Source organism: Neodiprion pinetum, chromosome 5 (assembly GCF_021155775.2).
Source record: "Neodiprion pinetum isolate iyNeoPine1 chromosome 5, iyNeoPine1.2, whole genome shotgun sequence".
Lineage (NCBI taxonomy): Eukaryota > Metazoa > Arthropoda > Insecta > Hymenoptera > Diprionidae > Neodiprion > Neodiprion pinetum.
The window spans coordinates 30,647,125-30,663,195 of NC_060236.1; the positions used below are offsets into that span (position 1 = coordinate 30,647,125).

At 37.3% G+C, this 16,071-nt stretch overlaps 1 protein-coding gene and 2 long non-coding RNA genes across 3 annotated transcripts; 2 read left to right on the plus strand and 1 right to left on the minus strand.

Moving 5' to 3' along the window:
• Positions 1-475: 475 nt before the first annotated feature.
• Positions 476-9,739, minus strand: LOC124220380 (Na(+)/H(+) exchange regulatory cofactor NHE-RF1). The gene is made up of 2 exons (XM_046629179.2): positions 8,925-9,739; positions 476-968 (listed from the first exon to the last, which is right to left on the minus strand). Exons 1-2 carry the CDS (start codon positions 9,366-9,368, stop codon positions 657-659), a joined length of 756 nt encoding a protein of 251 aa, XP_046485135.1. The 5' UTR covers positions 9,369-9,739; the 3' UTR covers positions 476-656.
• LOC124220381 (uncharacterized) lies at positions 2,028-6,404 on the plus strand. The gene is made up of 4 exons (XR_011177128.1): positions 2,028-2,611; positions 2,689-3,051; positions 5,436-5,706; positions 5,784-6,404. It is a non-coding gene; the product is annotated as an uncharacterized lncRNA (long non-coding RNA).
• A 2,635-nt stretch (positions 9,740-12,374) lies between the features above and the next one.
• LOC124219528 (uncharacterized) lies at positions 12,375-15,718 on the plus strand. The gene is made up of 3 exons (XR_006883411.2): positions 12,375-12,678; positions 12,780-13,664; positions 15,096-15,718. It is a non-coding gene; the product is annotated as an uncharacterized lncRNA (long non-coding RNA).
• Positions 15,719-16,071: the final 353 nt, after the last annotated feature.

Genomic DNA, 16,071 nt, shown 5'->3' on the forward strand with positions numbered 1-16,071 from the left:
ATTATTTCGCAATGTTGCTTATTCTTCAATTCTTACTTATACCAACTAATCGTTGATCTATGTATATGGATATAACGGGGTCAAAATTTAAACACATCAAACAAGTACAGCAAAAAGAAAAAAAAATCGAAATCAAATCATTTCAACAGTCGAAATCGAATCTTGTAAAAAAAAAATCAAAATCTATCAGAAAAAATGACAGTACTGAGAGATTACACGTGTTGTTTGGATAGTTATTTGCGAAATACAATATATTTCAAAGTAATTATTATGGTTATGTTATATTTTTATAGATATAGATATAAGTCGATTTTTCTTTATATGCGCTCGAATTTCTTTTGCAATTATTATACTATGATATGCATCTGATCGTCAATTCGGCTCTCCGTCTTTCTCTCGTCGACAATTAACGGTAAAATAATGAAATTAAAATCTTTAGATCGCGTAAAATAAAAAAAATTTTCATCTCTTTACCTTTGTTTTTTTTTTTTGTCTGCATTTTCAAATATGTATATATTCGTGTGTGTGTGTGTGTGTGTGTACAAACAATAATAACAATGGGTTATACCGTACAAGAAACGCGTGTTATAGAGGAATTGGGAAGAGAGGGGTAGGGAAAAACAAAACAAATTGGACAAAAAAAAAATCAAATTATATTACAACTTTTGAACAATGTCGAATTTCAATTTGAAATCCATCGATTCTTTTTTCGGATCATATTTCTTGCGTGCTGCCAACTTTGCGCGCAATTCTTTCGCGCTCATTTTCAAGTTCAAACCCTTCTGTTCACCTCCGCTGATGTTCGGAACGTTTCCGTTACCGCTTCCGGCACTTCCATTATTTTCATTGTTCTCGTCCTGATCAATTCTGTTACCATTTTCCCGTGATTGTTCAATGCCAGAATTGTTGTTTACGACCGTCGGCGCTGTACTGCCGCTGTCCGTTGAGCTGACTGATTTGTGAGCACTCTGAAAATGAAAAATAGACATACAGTTTCAACCGACGATGATATGAAATTAAATAAAAAATCGACAAGGGTTCGTTAGAACTCTCGGAAAAACAGATAAAAAAATTTACGAACAACTTTGGAACATAAGCTGTATTACGCCTGTAAACTCATCTAATTCCCAATTCGTCCACGCGTCAAATCTTCCAATTCTCAGTGTATAGTCAATGCTCGAATGATCTAACGCGCATGCGCTAAAATTCTGCAGCAAAAGTAGTTGTTGTCAGCATAACCAACATTTTTGAGGTTACATCCATCGCGGCGACCTGTCATCTGAACTTACATCGATTGGTCGACCTGACAAAACAACTGCTTTGCTCTAGAATTTTTTGCGCATGCGCATTAGACCATTCGACCGTTATCTACTCACTCTGTACACCTATATCCGTACGTATTGCAGTTAAGCCCTCGAATTTCAGGCCGGATTGTAATTAATCCGTGTATTGTACAAGGAGATAAAAAATTTATTGCGCTCGGATATCGAAGTATCGGCATTAAACCAGCTATATTACTGTGGGTATAAATTAATCGTCTCGTATACATGTTTAATACGGTCATACATGTGTATAAGAATAAAAACTCGTCTGGGAATATATGAACGCTTGAGGAAATATTCGTTGAACATGCCATTTTCGATTTATTTCTCTTCGCATATGTTTTTTCGTAAAACTTCAACTATAATGTAGACCATAGATATTTTGCTCTATGTCATAGCTGCTAACTAACGTATTATAGTAGCACATTTTCTACATCTGCTTTTCATTGCAGTACCTGCAAGGTATACATCTAATTGCATAATCATCGCAGTCAACTGCAAACAGCACCGGCCTATTATATGTATCAGTATTATGTCCATAATATCCATGAGTCTGTAGAGTGTTAATTGCATTAGAATTATGCCTGTTTTACGTTCTAATGATTTACCTGTAGCATGCATTCATGTAGGTTACACAGCGTGAATAACATACCTTGCATATAAGAGTTTATAAAAAAAAACGTTATACTTTCTGTACAGATTTTTTTGACTTGTTAAATTGGTTTATTTCAAGAATTACTTGGAAGAAACAAAGTGGGAAAAATTTACGTCGCTATATAATGTTATACCGGGAAATTCGCTCACTTTGCAAAAGATCAGCTTCAAACGAAACGATCGCCTGCATTTAGGCAACCCAAATTTCGCCATTAGACGCGGGTTAGCGAGGTTGCAAGTTAGCAGGCGTTAGCCTTATTTCAAATACGTACACGCAGACAAGTGGCTTTTGATTGCAATGTCGTACTCATACACATAACAAAGCACAGACAATATAATAACAGCTTTATAATGCACCGCAGCTGTTTCAATTCACTTTTTTTTTTCATTCTCTCCAGCATTTGCAAGGTTTACGAAATTCTGAGAGAAGAGTCAATTACGTAAACGCAATACGTAGTCACACAAGTAGGGTATAATAGAAATAGGTATGTACCTATACCTGCAAGTCGCGTACCTGCTCGTGAGAATTTCACAGAAGAGAAAAAGCAAACAGAAACACGCGCACGCATGTATTACTATTGAAAATTTGTTGCAATCATCGTTCTAAGAAACGCGCTGACGCAGACGAATATACGGCAAGTATTTTAGATAAGGACAAAGAATAATATTGCGATAAACAGAAGTAAGTTAAAAAATTTCTCCCTTGTTTCAGTTGTAATGCACGACGTGTGCTGTATCCACATCCGAGTTTTTTACGAGTACAACATTTTGTATTGCCTGTTTAAGGAGAGAGAAAAAAATCTTCACACCTACAGCATATATTTTCAACCTTAAAACGACAGAGCAGATGTGTCAGCGCGGCTGATTGGCTCAAGGCTTCGTGCATAGAGGAGGTATGAATGCACGATTATACGTACTACATACCGTTGCTGGTCGTGTAATGTACGTTGACTACCTTGAAAGAGATTACGCAATTGTTTAAGTTGGCCTACAGGTAAAACGACCGTAATGTAACGTAACCCGGCTTGTTGCAGACGTGTTCTTATCGACGAAATACCTGACTGCCGGTATGTGTGTATGTATATATCCAAAGAACGCTAAAATCCGTGTATCGAATAACTATAATATTCTGTCGAATCATACGTACACATCGACACAGATCCGAGCGGACGCAATTATTTTGATCGTGAACCGATCGTTGTGCAACTATTCGTTGTGAAATCATTAATAATATACGTATATATATTATATATCTATGCATTCATCGATGTTACTAAGTTTTACACAGTTTCAGATGAGAGAAGAGAAGAAAAAAGTATGATGCTGTGATAATTCAATTCTTTTCACAATAGCCCGAAAAAATAACTTACTCTTACGGATTTACAGGTTCTGATAAAAAGAAACGAGTATGGTTAACGCCTAAGACGAGATCATCGGGTGTCACTTTCCTATCCATCGTTCACCGCTCCAAGCTATAGGCTAATTGTAAGCTGTCATTACGAGATCTTGCAATTGAACTTGTTGGTCGATCTGTTGACTGCTGACATGCATGTAGACTAATATTATCCGTGTCTCCAAACTGTAATGTCCATAAATAATATATAACGTACAAATAGCCTGGTGCATTCGTAACTGACTCGCGTCCGTATAATCTCGTCGTTGCTTATCGGATTAACCATGACAATAAATTGACAGAGCCGCATTAGTGCAGCTAAATTGTATACGTCGACGCATAGAATTAGTTTCATCCTTTTCCTCAACAATCGTTGATGGATTTCTGCATTCGAATAAATATTAAAGTCAATCAATATTTTAAGTGTGAAAAAAAAGAAATGGAAATTTTTGAAATTATACTCGAGAATAATTTATAATAATTCTTGATTACTTTTCATGAGTATAAATTATGCAATTTCGCTTATTCGGACAAATTAGTCGCCGGTTTGAAAATGGAGAAATTATTTTTTTCCATTGCTCTCCCGGATTACCGAGCACATATCCTCGAAATGCGGACAACGCGATCTAGTTCTATCGGATATATTCATTGCACACGCGTCGTCCTTTTTATTCCGCTGTCTTTCTACTTTCTTGACGACACGGAGACAGTTAACTTGTAACAGTTATATCGTCGTGATCTGGGTAATTTTTGCGATGGTGGAGAGATTCAATGTAGCACCGTTGTGGACTTTGAATTATTTTAAAGCTAGCGAGTCACCGCGAGATTGGCATTACGGATGCGAGACGATGTGATTCTTTTAAATTTATTAAACCGCGCACGCGGTGCAGCGAAACCCGCACGACGCATATTATATGCAATCGAATCGTTCGCTGCATAGCAATTCTCATTAAGCAGGTACTGCGATGCGTCTTTACCGACCGAGTAAAATGTCACCTATTTCTGTCTTATTATCAGAGCACAGTCAAAGCGAGTGATACAATACTCGGTCGGTTAAAGACTGACTTTCAAATAATTGAAAACTAGAGACCAACTAGACTTTCTTCCATTGCTTTAAGAAAAAAATCTTACGCTGATCGACTAAATATGTTCTAACTTCTGTATAAATTCCAAAGATATTAACAAACGCAAGAAGGCGTCGTACGTTTTTTCTTTCTTTGTTCGTTCCACTCGTTGTAATGACGTGTAACGAGTATTATCAGCATAATATTTTCGCATAATATTGTACACATTTGAGCTGGCGTTCTCGTCGTATCTGGTAAGTCGTCGAGAAGCAGCCGCCGGATAAGTAACGATTGTGGAAACGACATACCGAGAAGCGAATCATGCGTAGGTATTTACATTCTTTATGTACGTTTCGAATTATATTCAGCACATACATGCATACTTATTTGTATAAGAATAGCCGCGATCGCATCGTCTCGGTGTATTAAAGTCATGCGGTTCTCTCCTGATGGGAATGAGTCATCGAGCACACGGTGAAGAATTATCATCTTCTTATAGCAAACCTCGCGTTGTTTCACACGGGAATAACAGCTCCTGACAAATATCGTCTCTCACGATAGCGAGCGTCTTCGCGTGTGAGTGAATATGTACCTTCACGCTTTTTGCATCCGGCGTGACAGCAGTCAGAATTACGGTCGCAGCTAACGCTGCAGCTCTAAATACTGCAGGGTTTCTGTTGTAATATTTCATCGTAACAATTGCAGTATTCTGATATGCAATTTTTCATGATCATGATTTTGCTTCTCGAATTGTAGGAATAACTATTTATTCTGACTGTTACCAAAAGCTACAGATCACTGACGTGAAAAATTCGCAACTAGCTTGTAATAGACGCTGACAATAGTTGAATTAGTGACATTTTACTCCGTAGGTAACGACGCGATCTGTGGTAATGACTGACTGTAGCATCTTCTCAAATGAGAATAAGGAATGAAAAATACGAAATAAACATGTTTCGTCGTTTAATACGAAGTCATTAAGGCAGCATTATCTGCCACCAGATACCCGAGAAATTCTGGAATTTCGCAATGAATTTTCATGGTGCTGAAAAAGACGTGGAAATCAATCCTTCCAGTACAATAGCGGCGACAGGACGGTAACACAGAGCGTGAACATTCCAACTACTTTGCACGCAGCGATTCATCCTGCAGTTTTGCAAAAGTTTACGATCGATTGTATACTTGAACGAGAAGAGGAAAATATAGATAACAAAAGAGATATTTTTTTTTAGACGTAATTACCACATCGATTGTATACGATAATTATACGTAGGTACGTAATTCCGAGTTCTAAGAGTTGTATACGAGTGTATAATATCCTCTTTATCTGACGGATCTTTTCAATTCCAGCCCCTATTTAGACCGTGTTACAGGTATAATATTCTTGTGCAAACGAAAACGTTTAAATAATACGCAAACAAAAATAAGGAGAACTTGGTAATTCTCATATTTCCGAAGAATTATAATATCATGTATACAAGGGCAGACGAATACGACGCGGCGACGATTGAAGAGAAACAAAAAATACAAAATCAAGGCAACGCGGAATAATATGGAAGAGATGGAGAGAAAACCACAGAGTTTGTTATATAAACCGAAACGCTGCTAGTCAACCGTGATTCGGTAAATGAAAGATCATTTATGTAGTTAAAGAGAAGTTATAAATCGCACTGTTTAATTTTTATAACGTTCAAATTATTATACTTTATATGCACGGGGATTTTTGCAGGTACGCGCGTCCTTCGTATTTATCAAACGTGTAAACGTGACACATGTTGTGTTGCTCATATTTTTTTTCCACACGTTAATACGTAACATGTGTAAACGTACTTATGACTAAAATGTCGCTTTTCTATCTACAGAGCCCGACGCGGTTAAAGATAAGTTACATCCGCCTAACTCCAGATTCAAAAAAAAAAAAAAGGAAAAAAAACGTACGTAGGCGGATGAGTCTTTCTGGTACTATAACAAGTATTGTCAAGCCTGCTGTAAACCTGGTTTACATAGTGCGCATGTACAAAATCATACAAACAAATCCTACGCAAATATATGAAAAAAAAAATGAAAAAAAGAAGAGAAACAAGAGAACCAATTAAATTTATGATCACATCTATGTATAATACTGCAAGCATCACTATAGATCTAATCCGAATGTAATTGAAATATTTTTATGATTGGCGTAGCGGATAATTTGTACTATACTCTGTGCACGTACGTAATACGTATGTGTAAGTTTTGTACATTTTTGCAAATTCATACATCACGGTACAAATTGGTATACTGTAGTATATGATGTTACGAATATGACGAAATGCTCGTTGGTGAGGGTGATGCGGTATACATAACATATATATTTTTAATCATATTTCAATGCTCGTCTTTTTTCCCCTAGGCTCTAGACTAATTTATTATGACAGTAAGTACGACGCAGTCTCTCAGTACTGCCTGTAGCCTGCAGCCTGCGGACCTAAACTAAAATTCATCATCAAAACAACCGCAGCCTTAGAATTTCCTGAATTATCTACTACCAAGGACTTTCTCTTCGCTGCTGAATATAAAATTATCATCTCTAAACAAATATGCTATCAGGATCTTATCGCAATGAGGAAAATCCATGTTGCGTATAGTAGGATTACGTCAAGTTCGTTTTAAGGATTAAAAACAAGCTGCTGGTAAGGTATAAAATGTATAGTTTTAGCTTGAGTTCTTAAACTTTTATACGGAACTAGAATAATTATAAACGATTCCATGACCTATATCTACATAATTTACGGTTTAGGGGCTATAAAATTTTTGGAAAGCAACAGCATGCGCGACTTTCTTCATCGGGCGAATACCTGCCTCGCGCACCATTTACCAGGTGTTAAGGTGACGATGTTTAGCTATGCGGAGTTGATACGTTTCGTAGATATGATACAGCTCTGTACATATATACGTAACACGTGAACCCTGCATGCCCAAGTTTGGAGAAATTCACGTTTTAAATACCCCAGAGCGAAGACGAATATCTGAAATCGGTTACTTATAATACGTTCTATCGCGAAATATTCGTAAATATGTACGCATGTGTAAACCTCAGGTATTTATAAATAGAATCATAAGCATGCCAGCGTGTATATGCATACACCGATCTATGCTGCAGGCATACCTACTACGGTCAATTTATATACCTCTATACACGAGTCACAAATCCGTTACGAACGCGTTCGAATTTAAATACTCGATATACGCAAGTGTGCCATCCATCGAGGTATTTCGAACAGCGCCTCGATTCCGCATTTGTTTTTAGGTTGCCATAATATGTATGTGTATAACTGGAAGAAACTTTAAACCGAAAGATAATCAGTAAAAAATTAACTCGTACCGATTCACCTTTTTTTTTTTTTTGTTTTTATCAGTCAAACAAACACCTTCTTTATCGACTTTCAATTTCCACGATATTCGACGACGCGATTTCGCGCCCTGATCACGGGTTCTAAGAACACATCGATCCGGTTCAACAACGCAAGAAAACGCGCTCGTTTTACTAAGAATATTTGAAGAAGAAAAAAAAACGAATTTGAAAGTATAGTTTGTTCGAAACGGTTGAGCGCCATTCGATGGCGTCATATCGTGCTAGCCAATGAAACGAGACGGCGAGCAGTGGTTCTTATTCACGACTTTAATTGCAGTTTGCAAATTTATTTATACCATCTATACCTCCGTTAAATAATACCAGGAATATTCTACTTCTGGAGAGAAATTAAAAGAGTGCGAGTACCACGCCGATCCCCAAGTTTCGATGTCCTGCCTGTCTGTAACCGATATTCAAGCTCAATTTGTGTTAAATTTCATTGGGAAGAAAAAAACAATTGAAAGAATAAATAATGCCGACATTCAAATATTCGATTCAGTGGTTCGCATCCAGGTAATACCTACATGGTGACGCAACGCAAACCGCCATGACATTACGTCATCCAATTAGTTGATCAATCAGCACGTGAGTAAACGAAATTACAGAATATGTACACTATATGTAAATAGATCTATAGACGCGTCGTGTGTTTCTCATATGTTTGTACGTATTATCACCGTTTCTTCTTAAGCTGATAGAAAATTGAGACTTCTTCTTCACAGCTCGGCCGGTATAACAGGTACATACACAGGTAATGTATATCAATGTGAGAATTGAACGAAATCGGTAAGCGAAGAACTTGTACTATCTCATTGCATGATCTACTGTTTAGAAAAAAAAAATAGTCACATTTCATGTTTATCGTTATAGATTGTGCAGTAGCCAGTAAATGATGTATCGACATATATTGTCTCTCTAGTATCAGATAACAAGTGGGTGGGTAGTTTTGACGATGAGACGAAAGACATCGATTGTCTCTGCAAGTAAATATAATCGTAATTATAACAACAAATGCGCGCGCGTTTTGTAACGAATATCGTGATAAATAAAGGATGTAATTGTAAGAATAGGTGTTGTATAGTGTGTTGTCTAGTCACCTCGTCGAAGCTGCTGTTGCTGCCAATGGACTGAGCGTAATTGACGGTGGTCTGATCTTCCTCGGACGCGGGATTTTTCTCGGGAGTTTTTACGACCTTGACATTAGGTAGGGTGCCTTTGATGATGATGTTGTTGGCCTTGAAGTAATCGTCGGCCTCTTGATCGACTACGAGCAATTTGGTCTCGTTTGGAAACGCCTTGATGCGTTCTACCACCTGCTTGTGAGTTTCGTTCGATATGTCGATCTCGTTCACTTCGATGATTCTGTCACCTTGCTTAAGGCCCGCAGCCTCGCTGGGTGAGCCTTCGTCAACTTTGCCGATGTATTGTCCGTTCTTACCCTTCTCGGCGTGCAAATTAAATCCATATCCGTCAAAGTCTTCCCATTTAACAATGTGGCAGAGCCTCGCTTGCGGCACATTATTATCATTACTTAGCGACATCGCTATGTGGATATATTATATATATACACACACTCCCACGGTTTGATTCGACGATGCGGTATCTGCGTACCGAATGCTTATGTGTGTATGTATATATATATATATATATATGCGTGTGCGCGCGTGTAATTACAGGTGAGCCTGTGGCAGGTACACACTAAGTCTTTCTCATACGTTTTCCTTGTAGATACCAATTATATTATACGTATTTATGGATGTAATTTTAAGTGTACGGCTTTAAATTTTTCCTTAACAAAAATATATAAATAAATTTCTTCAGTCGTAGATTTATTTCCTGATTTATTTCGTCGTTTTTATGTATCAATAATATAGAGACCGGGAGAAAAATAAACTACGATAAAAAAAAAAAACAAACAAACAAACAAACAACAAAGGCGGTAAAACTGCAGCGGTTCGCGTTTAAAATTGTGCACAGATTTTTTTCATTTTAAAAACACATCGGAATGAATTTTACGTCCGTCTAACGCATATGCATATAGGGGTATACAATATTACATGTAGACAGACAGAAGTATGTTATATTCCTTATTGTATTATACAATATTAATCACGGAACAACAAACACTCCGTTATATATATATACATATATTATACATGTATATATGAGATTATTATCGGTGCATCATACTCAACTGCAGTACATCTGTGTTATACAACTACAATCCTACAATATACACGTAAAACCGGCGATTATTTTTTCTTCCTCCTTACGTCTTCCAACGATACCTAAGTTCATGCGAATTCTTTTCCCTATAATTAATTCACATGTAAAATCCAGCTACGTGCGTAAACTCCTTTTACACTTTTAATATTATACGCACGTGCTTATCAGCGTTACCATTAATATTACCGCGGTTATTATTACTATTATTATTACTTTTGTTGTTATTATTTTTATCGTTATACTTTACCGGGCAAAAGTGCTCGTAATGTGTACGAATTGGTTTGAATTTTTTTTCAATTCAATTATTATTGCTCGCTCTTTGATAGACGATGATATTATTAGGTATGTTGGCGCGACGTGTATTCTCTATCGCTGTTCGTTCGTTTGATCCGTAAAATATGGTTACACGTATAATATATACTTGCAGGTAGGTACCGGTTGTTATATACTTTCAGTTGTAACGTACGTAAGCTTGCGGTGTCGGGACGCAAACAGGTGCTCGAACACTTCACGAATCTACAGAGGCATCCGTTCCCGTTGACGATGGCTGGGCTAAGCCGTTCCCCTCTCCTTACTTCGCCCCCTTCTCGGAGACTTTGGCGCCCCACCACACGGTCCAGCCGAGCAAACAGCCACCTCTTCGGTCTACACCGTCTACGTCGTCATCGTGCGTCGAGAACCGGTTACCAGGTTGGAGGAGAGGGTGAAGTTATGCAGCGTCGTCGTTCGTACGCTTTTGTAAAACGCGCGCCTCTGGCGCCAGGTGAGAGAACTAAACTACGGCCGATTATCAATTGCATATTTCCCTGGCTGCACAGGAAAACCACGACTCGTCGCATAGACTCATTCCTCACAGAATGCTTTGGATGGTTTCGGCACGAGAATGAGATGATCTAATTATTGACAAGTTTAAGGCTTGAACGTTATATTCCGGTTTTTTTTCCAGTTTTTATTGCGATGCAAGATCGCTCATCGTAAACGAGAAATGTTTCGTAGCGTACATTTTACAAGATGAAATTGTTACAATCCATAGACGTGGTAAACTTAATGAAAAACCAGAAAATGTCAAGGAATTTTTGAAAATACTTGAAGATTTCTTCGGAATAGTAAATAACGTGAAACGTCATGTTGAATGCGATATTTCAATGTTTCAACCAAAACCTTGAAATAACTACGGTTAATAATTTTTCTTAATCGCTACGCTTCCTTCCTTATATTTACATTTATCTGGAAAAATTATAATTGTGATGTATTAATAACAATGGGAATATGTATACCCTCCAAGTCAAAACTTCGGCTATTTATTCATCAACAATTTTATTCCAACGTTTTAACAAATACGGAAAACCTATTTTCGAATACAATATGTTGTAACAAGTTCGTGCTTTTTCCCTGACGTAAGTCATTCGGTCAGGGGATCAGGAAATTTTTGAAGAGTCATTTACTGCCCACCCTATATGTAAAAAAAAAAAATTCGATCATTTAGCGGAGCAATTGAAGAAACGTTGCGTGACATTTTTGGTTCAACTCTTCTAAGCGTGCACTATTTTACGTTCTTCGTTGTACACGTATGTATTTGTATCGCATGCATGTAACGTTTGTACAAGTGTTACGGCAAAAATTTTATACAAGCGACTGGGACACGCGGTCGACAAGAAACCTCGGATAATTATTTTTGCACATTTCTTGTTCCTTTTGATTTCCCGCTATCAATGCGGTTCAACGGTCACGACCGCTTCATACATTCGAATTCTTATTGCGAGTTATGCGGTAGGTATAACAATGCGTATATCCGCAGTTTATTTCGCATGGACTCTGCAAAAATATGGGTAAATATATTCATTCAATGGAGCGGTAATTTCACATTATGGCATTGTAAATCGATTTTCTCTGCCACCCGCAATTTAAGACAAATCGTTTACCCGTATTGTACTTTTCCCTACAACGTTTTGCACGATTTTTGCATACACGCAAACAACTTTTGATGCCAAATAGTAAATTTAACTAGCGGGTGTTCTTTCTTTCTCAATTCACCCGTACGAGTAAATTCGAGCTAATTGTGACGAATAATTTGTAGAATTTTTGTCACGTTGTACATACTACACTGTAAATATGAAGCTATACGTGCAATCAACCTTGGCTCGTATCTAAAACATTTGGCAAACAATGAAAATGTTGCAAATCTATCATTTCTTGAAGCTGTTTACCTTTTAGTCGAAAAATGTTGAGAAATTTTTTATCGTTCTCGCGTTTCGGTGTGTATCTGTGTAACTGTATGTATATAATGTATGTAACCGTGCACGGTACGTGTTACAGGTAAATATTACACGCGGCACTGTAGCTTGAGGAAATTTTATTGACGTTCGAGGCCGACACCAAGATATAATAGAGATACATAGATTGCAATCCGTTTGTGTATACAAGGAAACTGGCAAGGTTATCAGTAAAACCGACTCCATTCAACGCTGGCACCGCGTCCTGTGCCAGTCACTGAGAAAGAGCGTTTATGTATATGTACGGTTTACGGATTTACATGCAGACACACAGAAATGAGAATCACCTGCAGCGGAAACCTGTTGCATAAGAAGAGTCGAATTTGTCACGAATGGAATAGACACCTGATAGGTACGTTCTCAATCCATTTTCCTACTACACATGGGTGCAATACATGTGACAGTTCAGAATTTCTCTACAATCTAAGTTCCCCGCTTATCTCGTTGTTATAGTTCGACGCTGATAAGCCGCATGGACCGAGCGAACAATAGCCGAGTAGTCCAGTCGAAATTAGGTCTGAATTGAAAATATTCGGGATGTGGCTGCATTTTTGTGTATTGGTGTTATCGACTCTCAGGTATTCAAATTTGAAGTCACTTTTTAGCTGTATAGCCGGCGTTTCGAGAAAACAGCTAAATTTCACGTTTTTTGCATTTTCCTCAAAAACTGTTATTGGTAGATGAAAAATGACTTGACCACCGTGTAGAGCGGAAAATTCTACATCGAATCATGTTCTCATATGTCGGAAACGAAGTCGGAGTAACAACTTAGAAAAAAACAAATATTTCTCAAAAATTCCCCAGATATCGTCGATAAGTAGAATTTCTTTTTTATTAATTTGTTAACCCGACGCCGTTTTCGATATACGAGGGCATAATTTGATGTGGAATTTTTCGCTCTACACGATGATCAAATCAATTTTCATATACCGATAGCAGTTTTTGAGGAAAATGCAAAAAACCTCAAATTTGCGGTTTCCTGGAAACGTTGCCTATGCAGCTCAAAAATGACTTCAGATTTAAGTTCCTGAGGGTCGAAAACCCCTACACGCAAACATGCAGCCATATCCCGAATATTTTTAATTCAGACCTACTTTGACTGGACTACTAGCGACAAGGTACGAAAGTGGAAGGATATAAAAAGCAGACCAAGAGAAAAGAAGACAGTTCGTTTTATACAGCTGACAATATCACTATGTAGTTGATTTTACTATACGTGTGTACTTATTCACTGATTTGTAATAACTCGCTGTGACACGTGTATAATAGTTGAATAGTTGAGATCACGGATTGTAATCAGCTTACGTTAATAGCCAACATTAAACAATAAATGCGTAGGTATGTGAAATACAGGTATAATTACCCACAGGTATTTGCTTTTGTTTTATCTTTGTGGCAGAGTTTTTAAAACAGCACCTACATCATGTGCGTGACTCAGAAGGTCGTTATTGACTCTGTATTACAAGATGATTCAACCGATCCGCCTGACCAGAATTTTTCACGTACCTGTTGATGTGCTAAACTTATTTTTATACGCAAGCGTAATACATTCAGCAATGTCTACCTGCACCTTGATCGTGGAGGATTCAAGGATGTTGAAGGACATTTATGGAGACATTATAATATTTACTAGCAATAAAATTTCGATAGTTCGAGGCTTTACAAAACTTTTACTTCAATGAAAATATATTTTCGCAATCATTTATTGCGACCTTATAAAATCGGAACAGCGGTATTTAAAATTGCGCAAACAGCAGCAGTTACGTGTACATTCTTTATTTAAGTAACTGCATGGTAGCGAATTGTGAGGTTCTGTCACAATTAGCCATCATTTTTCATATATCATGTCTAAGAACTACGCTGCATGTTCGCCGACATGTTACTTGGTATGTGTGTGTGCTAGAAGACACAATCGAACGAAACGAACGCAACAATTCGTTCATGTGATTACTAAACGACGTTGCAGTGATCTTGCAGCCATACTTCAACGTTTTTCGTGTCATTTTCCGACAAAACTGGCAAGGCTGTAATTTTCAACCCTTCTGCAGTACGTCAAAAATTAGCTGTTAAAAAATCCTTATTCGGTTATTCGAAATTTTCGTTGTTAATTTCCACCTTATTTGGCAGTCTTGGATAAATTCTCTTCATCCTATTTAATTTGAGTATTGCAATCTGGGCTGGCTTTGGTGTGGTTTTTACTGCATCGAATGTAAAAGTTCAAATCGTTGGAAACAGTTGATGAGTCTCGTGACGCATTTCGGTGCTGAGGAGGCGCCATCTTACGGCGACGAATCACATCATGGAATTGCGGTTTAACACTAAGCTGCGATGATTCATGAGCCGCGGTAAGCAGATTGCCATTTTCACAAACCGCAATTTCTCTGTCGGCCACCGTTCGTAGCACTAGAATGGTTAGAGCGAACAAATCCGAAATTCTTGTGGTACAAGTACGGATAACGTTTGAAGACCAACACTTGCAGGAACTATTTTTGACTGGATGGACCCCAAATGATTCAAAAATGGTATAAAGAACATAGTGGGACCAACCAATAAAAAAATGCGTCACTTTTACAACAAAACTTTTCGATGTCCGGCTTCAACTTTAAAATAATTTCTCCCGCTCTTGCGTTTTTAGAATATACGCAATTGATTTCTTTCCCCAAAATTATGTCGATATAGTGCATCAAAGAATTATTTTAACTAGTTTTCAAAACCGGTCAAACTTCGACTAAGAAAATCCAAAGGGTTAACATTCCTTATTTTTTCAAGCCGAAGACTTTGCGTCGTAGAATCCATTCAAACGACTCCTTCTGCACTATTGAGATCCCAAGGATTCCTAAAAACGTATTTGAAGCATCGTGTGAAAAACACCTGAGAGGATACGCAGAAAATACGTTACAATTTTTGTAGGTCTTATTCATTTTATTCCAGGTTACATAAAATAGTAATTATACAATATTATACATCTTATATCCTACTGAGGTGCATTACAACTGTACGCAAGCCGAAAATTGAAATGCGCTTACAAACTACAATAATAACTATCGCATACAACATTGTTAATTTTCTACTTACTGCAATGTATATCACAGTATTTTTTCCTTCTGTAGTAGTCGGACTTCTTACGTAATATTCGTTTACTGAATGGCATTTTCATTGCCTTGCACTCATATACCATTAGGAATATTACACTAATTATATCAAACAGTTCAATTTCCATAATATTATGAATGGAAAAAATAAAATCTATAAGACTTGTATCAATCAGTATCATCTCATAATTATTGGTATAATATATCATTATTAGTATAATGTGTAAGTAAAACATATTGTAATTATACTATTCTGAAAGTTATTAAAGCAGTATGAACTGACTCTGAAACACTTGTACTGCAACTAATATGTAATAGGGCATATCGAATAAACTGAAACTGAAACTTCGTAGCTATGAATTTGTGATTTTTCCTTTCCATCTCCTTGAAACCCCAGTGAGAATTTAATCATTTTGAACAATTTATTCCAGCACTTTTCAAAATCGCGAAAAGTTTCGCCAAAAATGCAAAGGGGTTAGCATTACTTTTTTTTCATTTTTCGAGCCGAAAATTTTTGGTCTCAGATTCGATTTGTATGACCCTTTCCTGACTAATTGGACCCCCAGGAACTCAGAAAACGCTGCGAAAACAGCGTGGGATCAGCAGGATAGAAATCATGAATGAAAAAGCACCTGCTGAAAAATGTCGAAATC